This window comes from Microcebus murinus, chromosome 14 (assembly GCF_040939455.1).
Source record: "Microcebus murinus isolate Inina chromosome 14, M.murinus_Inina_mat1.0, whole genome shotgun sequence".
Lineage (NCBI taxonomy): Eukaryota > Metazoa > Chordata > Mammalia > Primates > Cheirogaleidae > Microcebus > Microcebus murinus.
This window is the reverse complement of record NC_134117.1, coordinates 32,182,271-32,200,057: the sequence shown is the minus strand read 5'-3', so window position 1 is coordinate 32,200,057 and position 17,787 is coordinate 32,182,271. Positions and strand designations below refer to the sequence as shown.

Below are 17,787 nucleotides of genomic sequence, written 5' to 3'. Positions count from 1 at the left end.
TACATAGTGATTCCTCTGACGGATGTGGGCAAAGTCAATTGAAAACCTTCTAGAAAAAAGTCACCATTCTAGATGCCATTAAGAACATTCATGATTCATGGAAGGAGGTCACAATATCATCATTGGCAAGAGTTTGGAAGAAGTTGATTCTAGCCCTCATGGATGGTTCTGAGGGGTTCAATCCTTCACTGAAAGAACTAACTGCAGATGTGGCGGAAATAGTGACCTGAAGATGTGACTGAATTGCTGTAATCTCGTGATAAAAATTTGAATGGGGCTGGGTGAGGTGGCTCACGCCTGTAATCCTAGCACTCTGAGAGGCTGAGGTGGGAGGAATGCTTGAGCTCAGGAGTTCGAGCTCAGGAGTTCGACCAGCCTGAGCAAGAAGGAGATCCCGTCTCTACTATAAATAGAAAATTAGCCAAACAACTAAAAATAGAAAAAATTAGCTGGGTGTGGTGGCACGTGCCTGTAGTTCTAGCTACTTGGGAGGCTGACGCAGGAGGATTGCTTGACCTCAGAAGTTTGAGGTTGCTGTGAGCTAGGCTGATACCATGGCATTCTAGCCCGGGTTATAGAGTAAGACTCTCCCTAAAAAAAACAACAACAACAAAAAAAAAAAACAAATAAAAATTGAATGGATGACAAATTCTTTTTTTTTTTTTTTTTGAGATAAGGTCTCACTCTGTTGCCCAGGCTAGACTGCAATGGCATCATCATAGCTTACTACAACTTCAAGTAGCTGGGACTACAGGTATGTGCCACCACACCTGGCTAATTTTTTTTTTTTTTTTTTTTGAGACAGAGTCTCGCTTTGTTGCCCAGGCTAGAGTGAGTGCCGTGGCGTCAGCCTAGCTCACAGCAACCTCAAACTCCTGGGCTCAAGGGATCCTCCTGCCTCAGCCTCCCAAGTAGCTGGGACTACAGGCATGTGCCACCATGCCCGGCTAATTTTTTGTATATATTAGTTGGCCAATTAATTTCTTTCTATTTATAGTAGAGACGGGGTCTCGCTCTTGCTCAGGCTGGTTTCGAACTCCTGACCTCGAGCAATCCGCCCGCCTCGGCCTCCCAGAGAGCTAGGATTACAGGCGTGATCCACCGCGCCCGGCCCCTAATTTTTTAATTTTTGTAGAGATGGTGTCTTGCTCTTGCTCAGGGCGGTCTTGAAGTCCTGACCTCAAGCAATCCTCCCTCCTTGCCCTCCCAAAGTGCTAGGATTATAGGTGTGAGCCATTGCGCCTGGCCAGGAATTGCTTCTTATAGATGAACGAAGAAAGTGGTTTCTTGGCCAGGTGCGGTGGCTCACGCCTGTAATCCTAGCGCTCTGGGAGGTTGAGGCGGGCGGATCACTCAAGATCAGGAGTTCAAAACCAGCCTGAGCAAGAGAGAGACCCCCATCTCTACTAAAAATAGAAAGAAATTAATTGGCCAACTAAAAATATATAGCTAATAAAATTAGCCAGGTATGGTGGCACATGCCTGCAGTACCAGCTACTCAGGAGGCTGAGGCAGAAGTATCGCTTGAGCCCAGGAATTTGAGGTTGCTGTAAGCTAGGCTGATGCCACGGCATTCTAGCCCGGGCCACAAAGTGAGACTCTGTCTCAAAAAATAAAAAATAAAAAATAAAAAAAAGGAAAGTGGTTTCTTGAGATGGAATCTACTTCTGGTGAAGATGCTGTGAACATTGTTGAAATCGTAACAAAGGATTTGGAATATTACATAACTTAGTTGATAAAGCAGCAGGGTTTGAGAGGACTGACTCCAATTTGGAAATAAGTTCGGATGTGGGTAAAATGCTACAAAATAGCATCACATGCTATGGATAAATCTTTTGTGAAAGGATGGCAACTTCATTGTTGTCTTCTTTAAGAAACTGCCACAGCCACCTCACCTGCAGCAATCACCACCCTGGTCAGTCAGCAGCCATCAACACTGAGGCCAGACTCTCCGTCAGCAAAATGATTACGACTAGCTGAAGGCTCAATGACAGCATTTTTTAGTCATTAAGCATTTTTAGTTCAGGTATATATAATACATTTTTTAAACATTATGCTATTGTACACTTATAGACTACAGTATACTGTAAATATAACTTTTAGATACACTGGGAAACCAAAGAATTCGTGTGATTTTACTTTACTGTGATACTGGCATAATGTGGTGGTCTGGAACTGAACCTGTACTGTCTCCCTCTTTATTTATACATATGTAAATATACATAGATGCGTGTATTTGTATATGCATATACATGTGTGTGCACGTGTATGTATATTGAACTATTTGAAAGTTGCAGATATGATGACCCATCACCCCTAAATACTCTAACTTCCATCTCCCAAGAACATTTTCCAATATAATTTATAATACCAATATCATATCTAACAGATTTTTTTTTTTTTGAGATAGTGTCTTGCTCTGCTGCCCAGGCTAGAGTGCTGTGGCGTCATCACAGCTCACTGCAGCCTCAAACTCTTGGGCTCAAGTGATCCTCCTGCCTCAGCCTCCCGAGCAGCTGGGATTACAGGTATGCACCGCTACACTCAGCATTTAAAATTTTTTTAAAAAATGTTTTTATTAAGAGACAGGGTTTTGCTCTGTTGCCCAGGCTGGAGTGTAGTGGCTGGAGGCTCATTGCAGCCTTCAACTCTTGGGCTAAAATGATCCTCCCACCTCAGCCTCCCAAGTAGCTGGGACTACAGGTAGGTGCCACCACACCCAGCTAAGGAGATTAATTTAACAATGTCACCTAACATATGCTTCCTATTTAGTTTTCCCCCAATACTCCCTAAGATATCTATTATAGTATTTTTAAAATCCAGAACCCAATTAGTTGGGATGATACTACGAGACTTTGTGAAAATCCCCATCTTCAACATTTCATCCATTAGTTTTGGTGTCCAATGATGATCCTTCCTTGAATAAAGTATTTTTTTATTTGATCAATTTTTCTATATCTGTTAGCTGGCATTCTTCCAGCTTTCCCATAGACCATACCTTTCTCTCTTTCAGTAATACTACACACTTGCGAATTGTTATATTCAAAGTAGTATAACCCATAATGTAGTTTTTAAGCTTAAATCACCCTGAATTTGGCCAATGGAAACCCTTTCGTGGTGGTCTGTGTTTTCTCTTCATGGTTTCTGGCACAAGATATCTCTGAGCTCTCACCTTGTATTTTTCTTGCCCCAGACCTAGAATCAACCACGTCTTCAAAGACATAACTGTCAAAGGTCATACATCCATATGGTTCAATTATCCAAATATTAAAAAGGTATGCTATTTCCCTCCAACCCCACCCCGTCTGCATAGACAGGCAAAGTTACTACTTTTTTGTTATCCTTCCTGAGATAGTTTGTGTAATAGAGCAAACACACGGATATATTCTTACTCCCAATGCTTTAACTCAAATGATAGCATATTATAATTCTGAGTCTGTGCTAGTAGCTTTTGTCTGTCATTAGATTCTGAAAGATGCCTATGACACTACTCCCAAAAGATCAGGAAACTTTAGGCCAAGTCCCAGATGTTTCAGATGAGAAAAGGTCAGGGAGGGTGACTTGACCAAAGTTGTATTAGTTAACAATACTCACATGCTAGTCTCTGGACTTGGATTGTTCGTCCCTCTCACCCTAGACTTGTTGACACCTACTCATCTGTAAAACATCACTCCCTTGGGGAAGATTTTCCCTTCCTTAACGTCCCCAAACTAGGTGATGTCCTTTTGTCATAAGGTTTCAGATCATGTACATCTCCTTCCTAGCACATACATGTCACTGTGTTGAAATCTGTTTCTTGCATCCGTGAGAACAGGGACTACATCTGTCTTGTTCACTGCTGTCACACAGTAGCTGCTCAACAAAAATGTGCGAAGCGAAACTCGAACCCACGCGGTCCAGCTCCCAGTCCACGCCTCTTCCTACCGCAGTCCTGCTGCCTTTGCAGAAATAGTTCCAACTTGTAAATTTTAATTTCTCAATAGAAAAAGCTGGGAAGTCTTTCCATTTCCACCATTAATGGAGGACCTTAACAGCTCACCGCGAGGTGTGACGACCGCAGGAGGGCGTCAATCAAGAAAATGCCCCCTTGCCCCGGAGGCGAGTGGAGCCGCCCGGAGCCGAGGCCACACGAGCCAGCGCCACAGCTTCAATAGAAAACATGTGCAAAACCGGGTGCCGGGCTCCACGCAGCTGCGACTCCCAGGGCCTGGGGAGAGGGAGGGGACGTGGAGCAGCTCCCGTTGGATTGAAGATTGCATAGCCTTTGCTCGGCGGTGCCGTAGGACCCGGGCCTCCCCTAGATTCCTGTCCGGAGCGGCTTCTGCCAGCATCCCCAGGGAAGTGGCTGCGTCCAGGGTCCCCAAATGAAATGGAGTGGGGCGACCAAGAGTGTGGCGCACCTGAACGCTGGTCGTCCGCCCCCCTCTGGGACGCCGCTGAGGGTCGTGGATCTTTCTCCTTGGAGCAGCCCTAGGAGCGCAGGGCACTCTCCGCTCTGAGCTCGGGAGGCGCCAGGGGAAGCAGCCAGAGCGACCGTTACTCCAGAAAGCGCCCCAGGCAGGGAGCGTCCTCTCAGGTCGGCGAAGGCGCGGCCGCCGAGCCCCGCTGCTTCCCGCCTGGGGCCGGCTGCCGCCACCCTGGACAGTCCCCGGGCGTTCGGCACACGTGCCTCCCGGCTGGGGCTAGGCGGCGCGAGTCCGCGCTCCAGGCAGCTGCTTTCCGCGCGCCTCCCCCGACGGACGAGGCGCGGGGCTTCCCTCGAGGGCGTCCCCGGCCGGGGTGCCTGGGGAACCGAGCGGCGACCGCGCCGAGGCACCAGGGCGCAGGGTCCCCGGAGCCCGGGAGCGAGTGCGTCCCGGGGGCGGGGAGCTCGGCCGGCGGGGCGGGCTAGGGGTGGGGGCGGGAGGCGGCTCCTGGGGCCCGCGCCATTGGCCGCAGGGCCGGGCGGCAGGAAGGGGCCAGCGAGCGCGGCCCCACCCCGCGGCCGGCGGAGCCTATCGCCGGGAGCGCGGAGCGCGGATAAATGTAGCGCCGCGCGCGGGCCGGCAGCTCTCCGAGGCCCGGAGCGCAGCGGAGCCATGCAGTACCCGCACCCCGGGCCGGCGGCGGCGGGCGCCGTTGGGGTGCCGCTGTACGCGCCCACGCCGCTGCTGCAGCCCGCGCACCCGACGCCGTTCTACATTGAGGACATCCTGGGCCGGGGGCCCGCCGCGCCCACGCCCACCCCCACGCTGCCGTCCCCCAACTCCTCCTTCACCAGCCTCGTGTCCTCCTACCGGCCCCCGGTGTACGAGCCCACGCCGATCCACCCCGCCTTCTCGCACCACTCCGCCGCCGCGCTGGCCGCCGCTTACGGACCCGGCGGCTTCGGGGGCCCTCTGTACCCCTTTCCGCGGACGGTGAACGACTACACGCACGCCCTGCTCCGCCACGACCCCCTGGGTAAGGCGGCCGGGGTCACGGCGGGGCCGAGCCGGGGCAGCGGCGAGGAAGGCGCCACCCGGCAGGTGGCAGCGCCTGGGAGGCGGAGGGGGCGGGGGGGGAGGCAATAGAAAGTTGTGGCAAAAGCGATTGAAAAGCGGCTCTCGGGCGCGCGCGGGGTCGGGAGGCGCTGGCCCTGCGGCGCGCGGCCGGTGCTGACCGCACTGTGACTCAGATTGGTTTTTTTCTGCACCTTGCAGGCGTCGGGCGCGCGGGCCGGGGAGACCTCGGGCGCCGTCGCGGGTCTGGCGGCCGAGGGCCGCGCGTGTCGCCGGGTGGGGCCCCGTAGCGGGAGGGACGGGGAAGGGGCGTCGCGGCGCCCCGGGCCGTCCCCTACGGGGCAGGGATAGCTGCCTGGCCCGGGTGGTTATGGGGCTGGACCTGGTTCAACAAGCTTGTGCAGTGAAAGAGCCTGACCCTTTCCGTTCATACAGGAAACCTTGAGTTCTCGATAGGAGTAAATCTGGTTTCAGAAGCTGTTAAGTGCTTTCCTGGCTGCATGAAGCAGACCCTTCCCCCGGAGTAGTGCACGCTGCTGATTATTTTATCGACATCCTCAATACAGACAAATTCAGGAAACACTCGACTTCTGATAGCCGGGATCCGTTTTTCTGATATTGTTCATTTCCTCTGTGTGGGATGTGACTTATGGCAGCTAAAATAACCAGTTGCTTCCTATTTTTTTTTTTTTCGAGGCTGTTTTGCACCAGTCTGAAGCCTGACGCAAGCAAAATCTCGAAAAAACAATGCTAGCTTTCAAAGCGGTCAGGCGCAGGCCTGCGGACGCACGGACGGACGGACGGACGGACCGACACCTCTTTGGAGCAGGAAGCTGCAGACCCTGGGCGCCAGTTAGGAAGGGAAGCGCGGACACTTTGGGCATTTAGTACTTGCGGGGCTTGTCCCGTCAGTGCGCGGCCTAACAAATAAGCCACCCGTGATCCGCGCTGTAGGCGACCCTTGGCGCCTTCGGGGTCTGAAGCCCTAGGGTAAATAAGGAAACGGGGCGCCTCCAGAGTTTTAAATTAACTCTGTTATTGACGGCTTCAGTAGGGACCCTGGAGACAATTAACATTTTAATGTCATCATTATTATGACGCAGCTTCTAGCTCAGTCCTCCCCTTTCTCTTCTCACCGTTAGAGGGATTGGAGGGGGGATTATAGTTTAGTTCTTTTTTTTTTTTAAGTTATATGTTTTATTCCAGCCTCGAGGGTTTCATGCTGCCAGCGGCCTGGCATGGCTCCGATCGCCCACTGGGGCTGGAGCGGGACCCTCTGCCGAGCCAGGCCTGGGGCGAACGTTTTCACAGAGCGCGCCCTGGGTTTCCTTGGGTTACTGCTGGGACCGCGCAGGAGGAAGCAAAGGGTTTTTCGAGATAGACCAACAGGAAACACATTGACGGAAATGTTGCCATAGCCCACGGGGTGGCTTTAACTGGCCGCCCCCGCGGGCCGGGTGTGAAATCAGAGGAGGCCGCAGCGCCCTCCGACCAGGATTGGAGGCTCCTCGCGGGGGCGCCCGGCCCCGGTGCTTCCCGGGGAGCCAGGCCTGGGCAGGGTAACGGCCCGCTCCTCCCCGGCACGCACACTCCAGGGTATTTGGAAGACCTGGGGGTGCAAAAAGTTGTGTATAGATTCGAGAGCTGGTGAAAGAGCGTCATGGTAGTTTAAGCCCAGGCTATAGTGGGCATTCTTTTGGGGATGAAAAGATTTGCGTGTTTGCAAACAGCTATAGGTGTGACGATTTTGTGTGTGGCAGTAAGTGCAGGGGTGGTCTGTGTGCATATGCAGTGTAGGGGTGTGACTTTGGGTGTTTGTGTGTGTCGTGTCTCCAGGTATGTGTGTGTATTGGTGGGAGCGTGCTGCGCCCATGTGTTGATCAGTGTGTGTGAACCTGTCTGGTTGGGTGGCCTCCTGCATGCCCTCTCCCCCTTTGTCACCCCTGGGCCAGGCAGGTCTGGGGTCTGGCTGGGCCACCCCAGCGCCAGGGTTAACCAGCGCTTTCCCTGCCCGCAGGCAAACCCCTGCTTTGGAGCCCCTTCTTGCAGAGGCCTCTGCATAAAAGGAAAGGCGGCCAGGTGAGGTTCTCCAACGACCAGACCATCGAGCTGGAGAAGAAGTTCGAGACCCAGAAATACCTCTCCCCACCCGAGAGGAAGCGTCTGGCCAAGATGCTGCAGCTCAGTGAGAGACAGGTGGGCGCTCCCCGTGGGGCCGGGGAAAGGCTTCTGGGGCAGGGGTCGCCAGGCCCAAGAGAGACAAGGAACCAGCGAGCGCTCTGGCACGTCCCGACGACGCGCTGTCCAGCGGGTGGAGAGCTGTCTGACTCCACAGCCCCCATCCGCTTCTCCCCTCGTCCCCAAGTCCCTCGGGATTCTGGGCTCGTGGCTAAATTTTCTTCCTCTCTTTTCTGCAGGTGAAAACCTGGTTTCAGAATCGACGTGCTAAATGGAGACGACTGAAACAGGTATGGACATGGTTCTGTTTCTATGGAAATAAATATTTTTATCATGTTATCTCAATGCGAGGCTGTTATGGGTTGTATGCAAAAGTCATTTGAGAGACTATTTAACCTCTTCACCTTGATTAAAAAGGCAAATAGTCTTGCTGAAATTCAGGATGAGTTGTTCAGGTGGCAGTAATGCTAAAAGCACCTAATGCAGTTCCTATATCAATTATGCCTGAGTTTTCACACACTGGCTAGTAAAACTCCTGGCTAATTGTTTTATAAATCCCATATGTTGTTTATCTAATTAACGCAGGAAAGATAAAGTAATTGACAGTAAATGACTTAAGCAGTTATCTTTGGGAGAAAATTGTTTCTTTTATTTACACAGCCATAATAAAACCAGGCAGTACTCAAGGGTAAATATAAGGAAACAAACACCTTTAAGTCTTGTTTGCACTGTTTTTTAGAAGAATTAAATATCAAAGAGTTTAAAAATTATTTTCTATCTAGTGCTAGTTCCTAAAATGAAATATAAAACATGTGAAAAAATATCCAAGCCTGTTTGGAAAGTAGCTTAAACTTTCTAACAGTCTTCCCTCCAATGACCTTGTTACGCAACATGTGATAAAAAGTAAAGGCTAACAGTAATTTAGCTTTTTAAAGAAGCTCTATTGACGTAAAGCTAAAGATTCATTTTTGATGTCCTACTCTGAACATGATTCTCCAAAGTTGTCTGATAGTTTCTAAATTGTCATTTGCCAACATATATATTTAATAAAAACATTTTTAAAACAATTAGGGAAGTTTAAAGCAATGTATATTTTAAAATTTATTGAAGATTAGTTTTTCAGTAAAAACAAATGGTATCCCAAAGAAAGAACATTTTGAAACAGAAAATAAAATTCCTGTAATTTCATTACTGTGACAAAATTTAATATTTGCAGATTCCCTGTCCATTTCTGACCTTGTACATCTATTTGTTACATAATTATATGCCTAGTGAATATATTATTCTATAGTCTTGTTTTTTTAAAAAAATAGTATATTGTAATGTTTCTAAGTAGTGTTTCTGTCCATTTTAGGCAAGCACTGGATCAAAAATTCACTGACTCATTTGGTTCTTGGTCAAAGGCTTGACTTTATGTAAACTGGGACTTTTAAAATAGTGGTTTTTATGTACTATAGGAATAATTTCTAGAAATTTACTCCAGATTTTATGTAAATTATAGTTAATTGTCTCCCTTCTCAGTTGGCAACATTTTTCCAGTTCTGCATTTTTTCTTTGTGGTGATTTTGCAGGTAGATGTTTATAAATTTACTCCAGAAAATGAATGAAAAAGGATACACTCTAATAATTTTGAAAACTTTCTTTTTAATTCATCATTTAGCATTCTTATTCTTAAAATGTCTAGAAGACCTGTTAGCTGGCAAGGTTTAAAATATTTAAAGAATGAAGATAGGATATATCTGTACTGATCTGATTTTCTTTCCCCCTTACACTTTTAAGAATATTGAAACAATGGGTCTCAAACAATACCGGAATTGGTATTCAATTGATATAATACATTTACACTTATTCTCATGACTGATACTTACCTGGTAAGCATGTAATCTTTCTCTGATGTGATAGGAACTTTTCTCTTTTTCCAAAGTGAGAAAGAAGCACACGTACGTATTTTCTGAATAAAAAGATTATAGATGAAAATACTTGATAAAGTAAAAATTAAAAGGCTAGTGCAGGATGAAAAGACATTTTGATTTATGTCTCTTACCTCCGTATTTCATGATCCTACCAATCTCCATTTTCATTTCCTTTATTCAGGAGAACCCTCAAAGCAATAAAAAAGAAGAACTGGAAAGTTTAGACAATCCCTGCGATCAGAGGCAAGACTTGCCCAGTGAGCAGAATAAAGGTGCTTCTTTGGATAGCTCTCAATGTTCGCCCTCCCCTGCCTCCCAGGAAGACCTTGAATCAGAGATTTCAGAGGATTCAGATCAGGAAGTGGACATTGAAGGTGATAAAGGCTATTTTAATGCTGGATGATGACCGCTGGCATTGGCATGGACTTGGAAATGACATTTTGCTACAGAAAATCTTCTTAGAAGAACTGAAAAGCTATATGAAAAGGGAACTAATTTTCTGATGTTCTGGAAACCTAAAATATTTGGCGTACTGGGTAATTAAGAAACCCACAATGAAACCTGAATGTTGACTTTAGGTTGTTTTGATAAAGTAACTTTTTTTTTTTTTTAAAGAAAGCCTCTGTGTCACTTGAATAAAGTGACTTTTATTCACAGTGGTTAAATTCACCCCCTTTTTAAAAAAGTAAGTTGTTATTTCTATTTATGAAAGGTAATTCTGAACTGTGTTGTTAAATTTTAAATTATAACTTTAAAGGTTTTAATAGGATCTTCTCAAATGACTTTTCTATAATCTGTATCTACATCTCACTTAATGGAGAAACAAAGGGGCACCCCAAATCCAGAGGTGTGCCTTGGAAAGGGGCCCACATTTCAGGCAGCCTGGGAATATTTTAAAAGGAAACATTCTTTAGTTTTATATGACACTCTGACACTGTTGCCTTAAATGCAAAACCATTTCAGAGCTCTTGAACTGGGGTTACGTATCCTTTTTGTCAGAGGGAGAGATGGGGCGTAGAGAGATATGGTAAGACTCTTAAATGCTTGTTTTGCACTGTCACTTAGTACCTGTTTGACCAAGGTGTTAAGGGATGATAGTACAGTCCAAGCAGAGAACTAACTGACTCATCGGTGACAAAAATAATCTCAGATGAACTAGAAGTCGCAGGCTAATTAAATGCAAGGAGAGTGTAGATATTGTGCTGTATCTCAATGTTTATAACGTGTGTAAATAGAATTGTTCCCTGTAAAAAAAAAAAAAAAGGCCAATTTTTTTTAAATGAGTAACTTGTCTATAAAATAAATCCGTCCGTGGGACGACTGACCTCGTCGGACGCCTCATTCTTTGATTTTAAAAACCCTGACACAACTTCTCCCAGAGCGCCTCCTGGGTGCCTGGCGCGGTGCTGGGCGCTGGGGCTCTTGGGGCTCTTGCTCTCGGCGCCCCGGGAGCCCGGATCCGGGCGCGGCCGGCTGGAACTCGGACTGGGGCCTTTGCCGGGGTGGGGTGGGGCCGGGGGCGGACCCCGAGCGGGGCAGGTTCGAGCCCCGGGCGTGCCAGGCGGCGGGAGGAGCCCGGGCGGAGCCGGCTGCGCGGCAGAGCGCGGGCCGCCAGGGCCCCATCGATCCGCCTCGGCCGCCGCGCTGGCCGGGGCCGCCGTCCTTGACCGGCGTGAGTCAACACCGCGTCATGCCTCGGTGGCCGAGGCTCAGGAGCCGGCTCCGCGCGGCGGGGCCCGGGCCGGGGGGATCCGCACGGGGGGATGGGGACCCTGCCGGGGAGGAGCGGGGACACAGTTCGCGCTGAGGCGGTGGTTCTCGAACTCTGCGAGCTCCAGACTCACCTGCAGGGCTTCTTGAAATCATTGCCAGCCCCATTCCTAGAGTTCTGATTTTGGTAGCTCTGGGCTGGGGCAGGGAATTTGCATTTCGAACAAGTGCTGGGGCGATGCCAAAGCGGCTGGCCGGGCGGCCAGTGCTGTGAGAAGCGCTGATCGAAGTGCTCTTGTGTGGGAGAAGCAGGTGGGACCAGCACTCCTCCCGCCTACCCCACCCGCTTCCTTCCCTCCAGGTCGCTCCGGCCAGTGTGGGGCTGGGGCTGCCAAAGGGTGCAGGGCTGAGAGGGAGAGCAGAGGGACAGGGCCTTTCTAGGGTGGTGGTGGAAGTGAGGTCTGGTGGCTGAGCAGAAAAGGGCGCAGGGTCAAAGAACGGGTAGAAGGAGAGCTTGGTGTGGGGCTGAGAGGTATTGCCAGCCTGCATCCAACTGCTTGCTTAGCTGAGCCATCAGGTCTCTGACATTCCAGGAAAACAATGACAGAGACTTGGGGGGGGGGGGAAGAAAGGCCCAGAAATCTCTCCCTCTTGCCTTGGCCTCCAGGGAGGCCTCTAATTCCAGGGAGGGCCTGTGAAGGAATGACCCTACCCCTGGCCTGGCAGACCAGGGCTGTGGCTCCCCAGACAAACGTGGAGTGAAAAGTCATTGTGCTCAGGAGGTTGTCATATTCTACTTCCTTAGATTCCTAGAAGGCCCCTGGAGTTGCAGGTGAATTTAGATTTATGAGAAAATTAATACTGGTCCTTAAGCAGAGAGGTGTGGATAGATCTGGAAATTTGACGATTTGGGTTGGAGTTTTAGTCCTTGGCCTCAATTCTCTCATCTGTACAATGAAGATGGTCTAGTAGTTGGTTTTTCTCCATGGCCCCTTCCAGCTTCCAAATTCCCAGCTCAGTTCATGCTCTTTGTCTTTCTTGCTCTGCTTTCTCCACATGTCTCCTTATGTTGGTGCCCAAAGTGGCCATCCAGTGGGAGAATTTCCCTTCCCATCAGCTGCAGGGTCCAACCTCCAGACCCTGCCTAACAGGTTATATCAAGGCTTCAAAGGTCATAATCAGTCTCGTCTGAAAATGAGACTGCTTCTATCAGATTTTTAGAGAATGAGATAGCTTGTGGACCTAATATTGAATCAAAGTAATCCTGAAATCTGTGTGTGTTTCACTTCTGGAGATAACCCCTGGTTAATGTTTATTCTTGAGAGTAACTGTATCATGACTATTAAGCAGAGAAATACAGGCTTATGTATTGACTAACATTAGAAAACTTGAGGGATGAAATCTTGTTTGAAAGTCGACAACTCCCTGAAACGAGGCTGTTTTCCAATTTAAAGCTTATCCTAACTCTTTTCAAGTGGCTCATATTCCAAATCCAAACATGTCCTTAAGAATCAAGAGCATGTAAACTGGAGGAGGTACAGTATGCTCTGGACACAGGCGGGCATTAACTTTTCCAAAGTTCCAATTGTAGATTGCCAATGAATATTTACAAATTCTTCTTACAATCCAGGCATTTTTCATTTGTTTGTCTTTTGGCTATTTCATGTTGAAGCAGCATGTATGACCTTTACAGCACAACTCCTGTCTTGTTTTTAACTCTTTTTATCAGGAGATTCAACTTGAAAACGGTTATCATTTAGCAGAAAGACAAACAGAAAAGCACATTTTTGTAAGCAAAACGTTAATGATTGGAAGAATTGCCCTAATTTCACCATGACAGTGTGTGATTAATCCCCTGGGTCATGTACTTATACTTTAAGTTATTCAGTTCGTTGGTCTTTGATATTCAGAATCCTTTCTAACTTAATAGGATATTGATTTTGTTGGATGATGTACTTTGACTCTTTAAACAACATCAATTTTAGGGATGACTAGCCTGCTCTGTAGTATTTTATTTAGAGAACTATTGCATAACATTTCTAACTTTTTATGGTTTTCTCAGGGTGAAAGCTGATAAGACATCTTATGGGAAAAGAGGAAACTATCTCTGATAGTGAAAGTACCTATTCTCTTTCAACATTTCTGACAAGCTTTTTTTTTTGTGGTTTTACTACTGTGAATATTCATCTTAGTTAATGGGGCAGGACAGGGATTCAAAACTTATTTGGACTTGGGGGAATGCATTTTTCTGGGGACAGAATGCACTTACCAAAATTCCCATTGCCAAGTGGAAGATGACATGAACTCAAAAGCTCACCCTTTTGATTTTTCTTTAAGATCTAATAATGATCCTTTTCATCTGTGATTGGGGGGACATTTATGTGACTACTGACAACATGGGACAGAAGGTGGAACACCAATCCCCCAGGATGCTTCTAAATGGTTAGGAGTTCGAATCTTGTAGTCTGAATAATCACATGTTGTACTGGCATTTACTTTTTAGTCCCCATTGGGGTTTTTATGATATCCCACATGGACTCTTTGCAAGTTTAATCAGACTTTGTCCCTTGATACATATTTTTTTTTTTTTTGGTATTGTTCTTAAATCCAAATGAGAAGCACTTTGGAGACTCCTCCCACCCACCCAAATATCTGAGATCCGAGGTCCACAGAAGAGCAGCTGCCTGCTCAGATGTGGCAGTGGGGAGCCCTCTCTCAACAGAATTACCCCGTCGTGAGTGCGAGCAGGGCTGGCAGCCAGGCAAATGGCCCGTCCTGCTGCTCGCTTGCTGGTTGGGGCCGCGGGAAACCGAAACGCGCATTCCCACTCAGCCTCAGTCCCTACACAGGCGGGAGGCTCACCTGAGAGGAGGCAGCAATACCTGGCGCCCAGTTGGCGCCAAGTGTTAGCCAGAAAGGCTAGAAAGTCCCAATGAGTCTCTTTTTTCGAGACAGCTCTTTGATTCGCTGTTGCAGGCGGGAAACCTCTTCAGTCAGATGCACACGAATCCTCCAGACAATGGAGAGGCCAGCGGAGAGGGGACCTTGGAGCTGGCAAAGGCATTTCCTGTCTGCCAAGGATCTTGGGTTTGGAGCATCCGGCGGTCGCCGCGAGGCGGCCGAACACTTTCCTGTGTAGCTACTAAAAAAAAAAAAAAAAAAAAAAAACCCAAAAAACACTGTCCATTTATTTTATTTCAGACGATTTTCCAGATGAAAGCCAATGAGGCCGCTTCCCACTTAAATTTTTTTTTTTTTAATTCGATTTTTCCAACCATCCGTTAGATTCCTTTTCAATTTGGGAGTTTGGCATCGTTGAAAAATCTTAAGTATTCAAAAGTCTCAGCACTCTCCAAAGACTACTTTTCGAATGAAGGAGAACAGGGAAGAGTTAAGGGCGAAGCTCCTCCCTCCCACTCATTGATAACTTGCAGGAAGGGAGATGCCCATAACCTCGTGGATATTTTTCTCTTATGATTTATGCCTTTCCATCCTTCCTCTCCTCTCCACTTTTCCTTCTCTTTATTCATTCCCTTTCTGTTGTTGTTGTTGTTGTTGTTGTTGAGACAGAGTCTCACTTTGTTGCCCAGGCTAGAGTGAGTGCCATGGCGTCAGCCTAGCTCACAGCAACCTCAAACTCCTGGGCTCAAGCAATCCTCCTGCCTCAGCCTCCCGAGTAGCTGGGACTACAGGCAGGTGCCACCATGCCTGACTAATTTTACATATATATATATATATATATATATATATATATATATACATATATATATATATATATATATATGTTGGCCAATTAATTTCTTTCTATTTATAGTAGAGAGGGGTCTCCCTCTTTTGCTCAGGCAGGTTTCAAACTCCTGACCTTGAGCAATCCGCCTGCCTCAGCCTCCCAGAGTGCTAGGATTACAGGCGTGAGCCACCACGATTGGCCTATTCATTCCCTTTCTCTTTTTCTCTCAGGATCCCGCCTCCTCATTCAGTTTACTTCCCTTTAAGAAGAGGACTAATCTCAACTTGTTAGATGTCACTACTGGGGCCAAGCTTCTCTTCAAATTTATAGAAATTTTTTAGGGAGATTTGTTGGAGTCCTAATACACTGGTCCCATCCCTTTAGGGACAGATTTTTGGTTTTGCCCAGGTTAAGCCATCATAATGACACTAATGGAAGAGTAATGATCCTGGTGTCTCTTGGGTCCAGGAACTTGCACTGGGGCGTGTGGGAGCAGACAGAGATGCTGCGACAAGGGTGGGCTCAGGATTTTGTGATGGCAGGGTAGGCTAGAGACTCTATCCAGGGAAAAGGCAATGGAATGCTCTTCCGGGGGAGGGACGATCCTGTACACAGACTTGCAGGTGAAAGAGGGCAGAGAATAAGTATGAGTGGACTCTTCAGAGGTTTTGGATTTTAGAATTTTGGAGTAAGGATTGTCGACCTCTATTCTCCCTATCCAGCACACAGGTCTCTTTGCTGCTTTTTGTTTTTGCGTTGGCAGCTTCCTCTATCTGGAACTCTATTTGCCCCAGATAACCTCATGGCTCCCTCCTTCTCCTCTGTCAGGCTTGGCCTTCCTAAGCCATCCTATTTACAATGCAACTCCCTGCCTGCATTTACTGGTCTCTATTTCACTCATTACAATTGGATATAATACTTTTTTTTTTTTGAGACAGTGTCTGGCTCTGTTGCCCAGGCTAGAGTGCCGTGGTGTCAGCCTAGCTCACAGCAACCTCAAAGTCTTGGGCTCAAGCAATCCTTCTGCTTCAGCCTCCCGAGTAGCTAGGACTACAGGAATGCACCACCATGCCCGGATAATTTTTTATACATACATTTTTAGTTGTCCAGATAATTTCTTTCTATTTTTAGTAGAGATGGGGTCTCGCTCTTGCTCAGGCTGGTCTCGAACTCATGAGCTCAAACGATCCTCCTCCCTCGGCCTCCCAGAGTGCTATGATTACAGGCATGAGTCACCATGCCTGGCCTGGATATAATGCTTTTGCTGTTTATGTATTATTTGTCTCTCCTCATTGACCGTTAATGTTATGAGGGTAGGGATTTTTCTCTGTTTTATTCGATGCTGTATATCTCCAGCAGTGGCTATGTGTTAAATGAACATATATTATTGAGTGCTTACAATGTGCTAAACATTATGTGAGTCTTTCACCTGCTTTATATCATTTAATCCTCACAGTGGCCCTGTGAGGTAGATAATGTTATTGGCTCCATTTTCCAGATAAGGAGGCTGTCACAGAGAAGTTAAAGCCAAGACCTCAATTACTATACCAGTCAATGTTGTAATCGGTACTTCCTTTAATCTGTTGCACCCTTGAGAACTTACCAAGTTTTGTCTAATTCTAGCTATACGAAGAGATTTGAGGTTTTTTGTTCATCTTAATCTTTTGCCTTAATTCAAGTCTAGCATTAAATCTGGAAGGGATTATAATACAATATAGGGGGTAGGCAATTTCTCTGTAGCACAAATGGATTACCATATAATATAGGGAGTAGGCAATTTCTGTGCATGTACCACATTATTCTATTATACTAGAAAACTAATAAACTCACTGGGCACCTTTTCTCCCTGAATTTTCTGGAGAAATGAGCATTATAAAATATACATTCTATCTTTCAAGGTGTTTAAAGAAATGTTTGCCTCTGGTGCATGTGATTTGGTGTCCCAATTATATCAACTGTTTCGTATCATCGTATTTATTTTTTGTCTGACCCACTGATGCATGTTCCATGAGGGACTCTGAGCATAGCAGTGCAGTGGCTCAGCGTTGTGTCCCTAGCATCTAGCATTGTGTTTGACATAGAGTAAGCTTTTAATAAATACTGTACTACAGAATGAAAGTGAAAGCCATGTGCCCTCCCCAAAGGAGAGGAGAGACATTTCCCTCTCTCCCCAAATCCTGCACCCTCATTTTATTTCCTATTCCTTGGCTGCCAGAAACATTGCTTCCGTGTAGCAGAGAGCACAGTGGGTAGGGGACTCAAGTGCTAGAGAGAGGGTCAGTGCCAGTTTGGGCCACTGGGGAGGGGAGGACATGTTTAGGTCTGTTTAAGCCTAAACAAGCACTCAAAGAAGATGTTCTCCCCCCTCTTTTCACCGACATAAATTTGAAGAGGAAGTGCTTCTGTGGTTTATATTGGCCATTTTCCCCTTCAGACTTGGCAATTTCATTCAATTTCCAGTTCACACTTCTCAATTTCAATTGAGAAAATATACATAGTTTACTGAAAATGTACCTAGTTTACTGAAAAAAAAAATGACACCTTTTGGGGCAGCCCGTGATTATTACTATTTTTATCAGCATCATCCATTTAGCAAATGGAAGCAGGAAACCCAAGTGTTTTAAAATGATTTCTGAAAGTGATTCATGAATTGCAAAGAAACAAATGCAGAAGGAACATAAAGTATATTTGTTTCACATACTGACTGATTCAAAGTTTTAGCTTTCCTTAGCTGCTTATGGAATCTGCATTACTATATACTTTCTATTAATTGTAG

The 17,787-nt window shown here is 46.9% G+C and overlaps 1 protein-coding gene across 1 annotated transcript; it reads left to right on the top strand.

Moving 5' to 3' along the window:
- The first annotated feature begins 4,968 nt into the window (after positions 1-4,968).
- Positions 4,969-10,900, top strand: HHEX (hematopoietically expressed homeobox). Its single transcript, XM_012765972.2, has 4 exons — positions 4,969-5,442; positions 7,498-7,676; positions 7,898-7,948; positions 9,753-10,900. The coding sequence occupies exons 1-4, from the start codon at positions 5,079-5,081 to the stop codon at positions 9,972-9,974; spliced, it is 816 nt and encodes a 271-aa protein (XP_012621426.1). The 5' UTR covers positions 4,969-5,078; the 3' UTR covers positions 9,975-10,900.
- Positions 10,901-17,787: the final 6,887 nt, after the last annotated feature.

Coding starts and splice junctions, on each gene's coding strand:
- HHEX (XM_012765972.2), top strand. CDS start 5,079: ATGCAGTACCCGCACCCCGGGCCGGCGGCGGCGGGCGCCGTTGGGGTG. Junction 5,443..7,497: donor GCTCCGCCACGACCCCCTGG/GTAAGGCGGCCG, acceptor CCCTGCCCGCAG/GCAAACCCCTGCTTTGGAGC. Junction 7,949..9,752: donor AATGGAGACGACTGAAACAG/GTATGGACATGG, acceptor TCCTTTATTCAG/GAGAACCCTCAAAGCAATAA.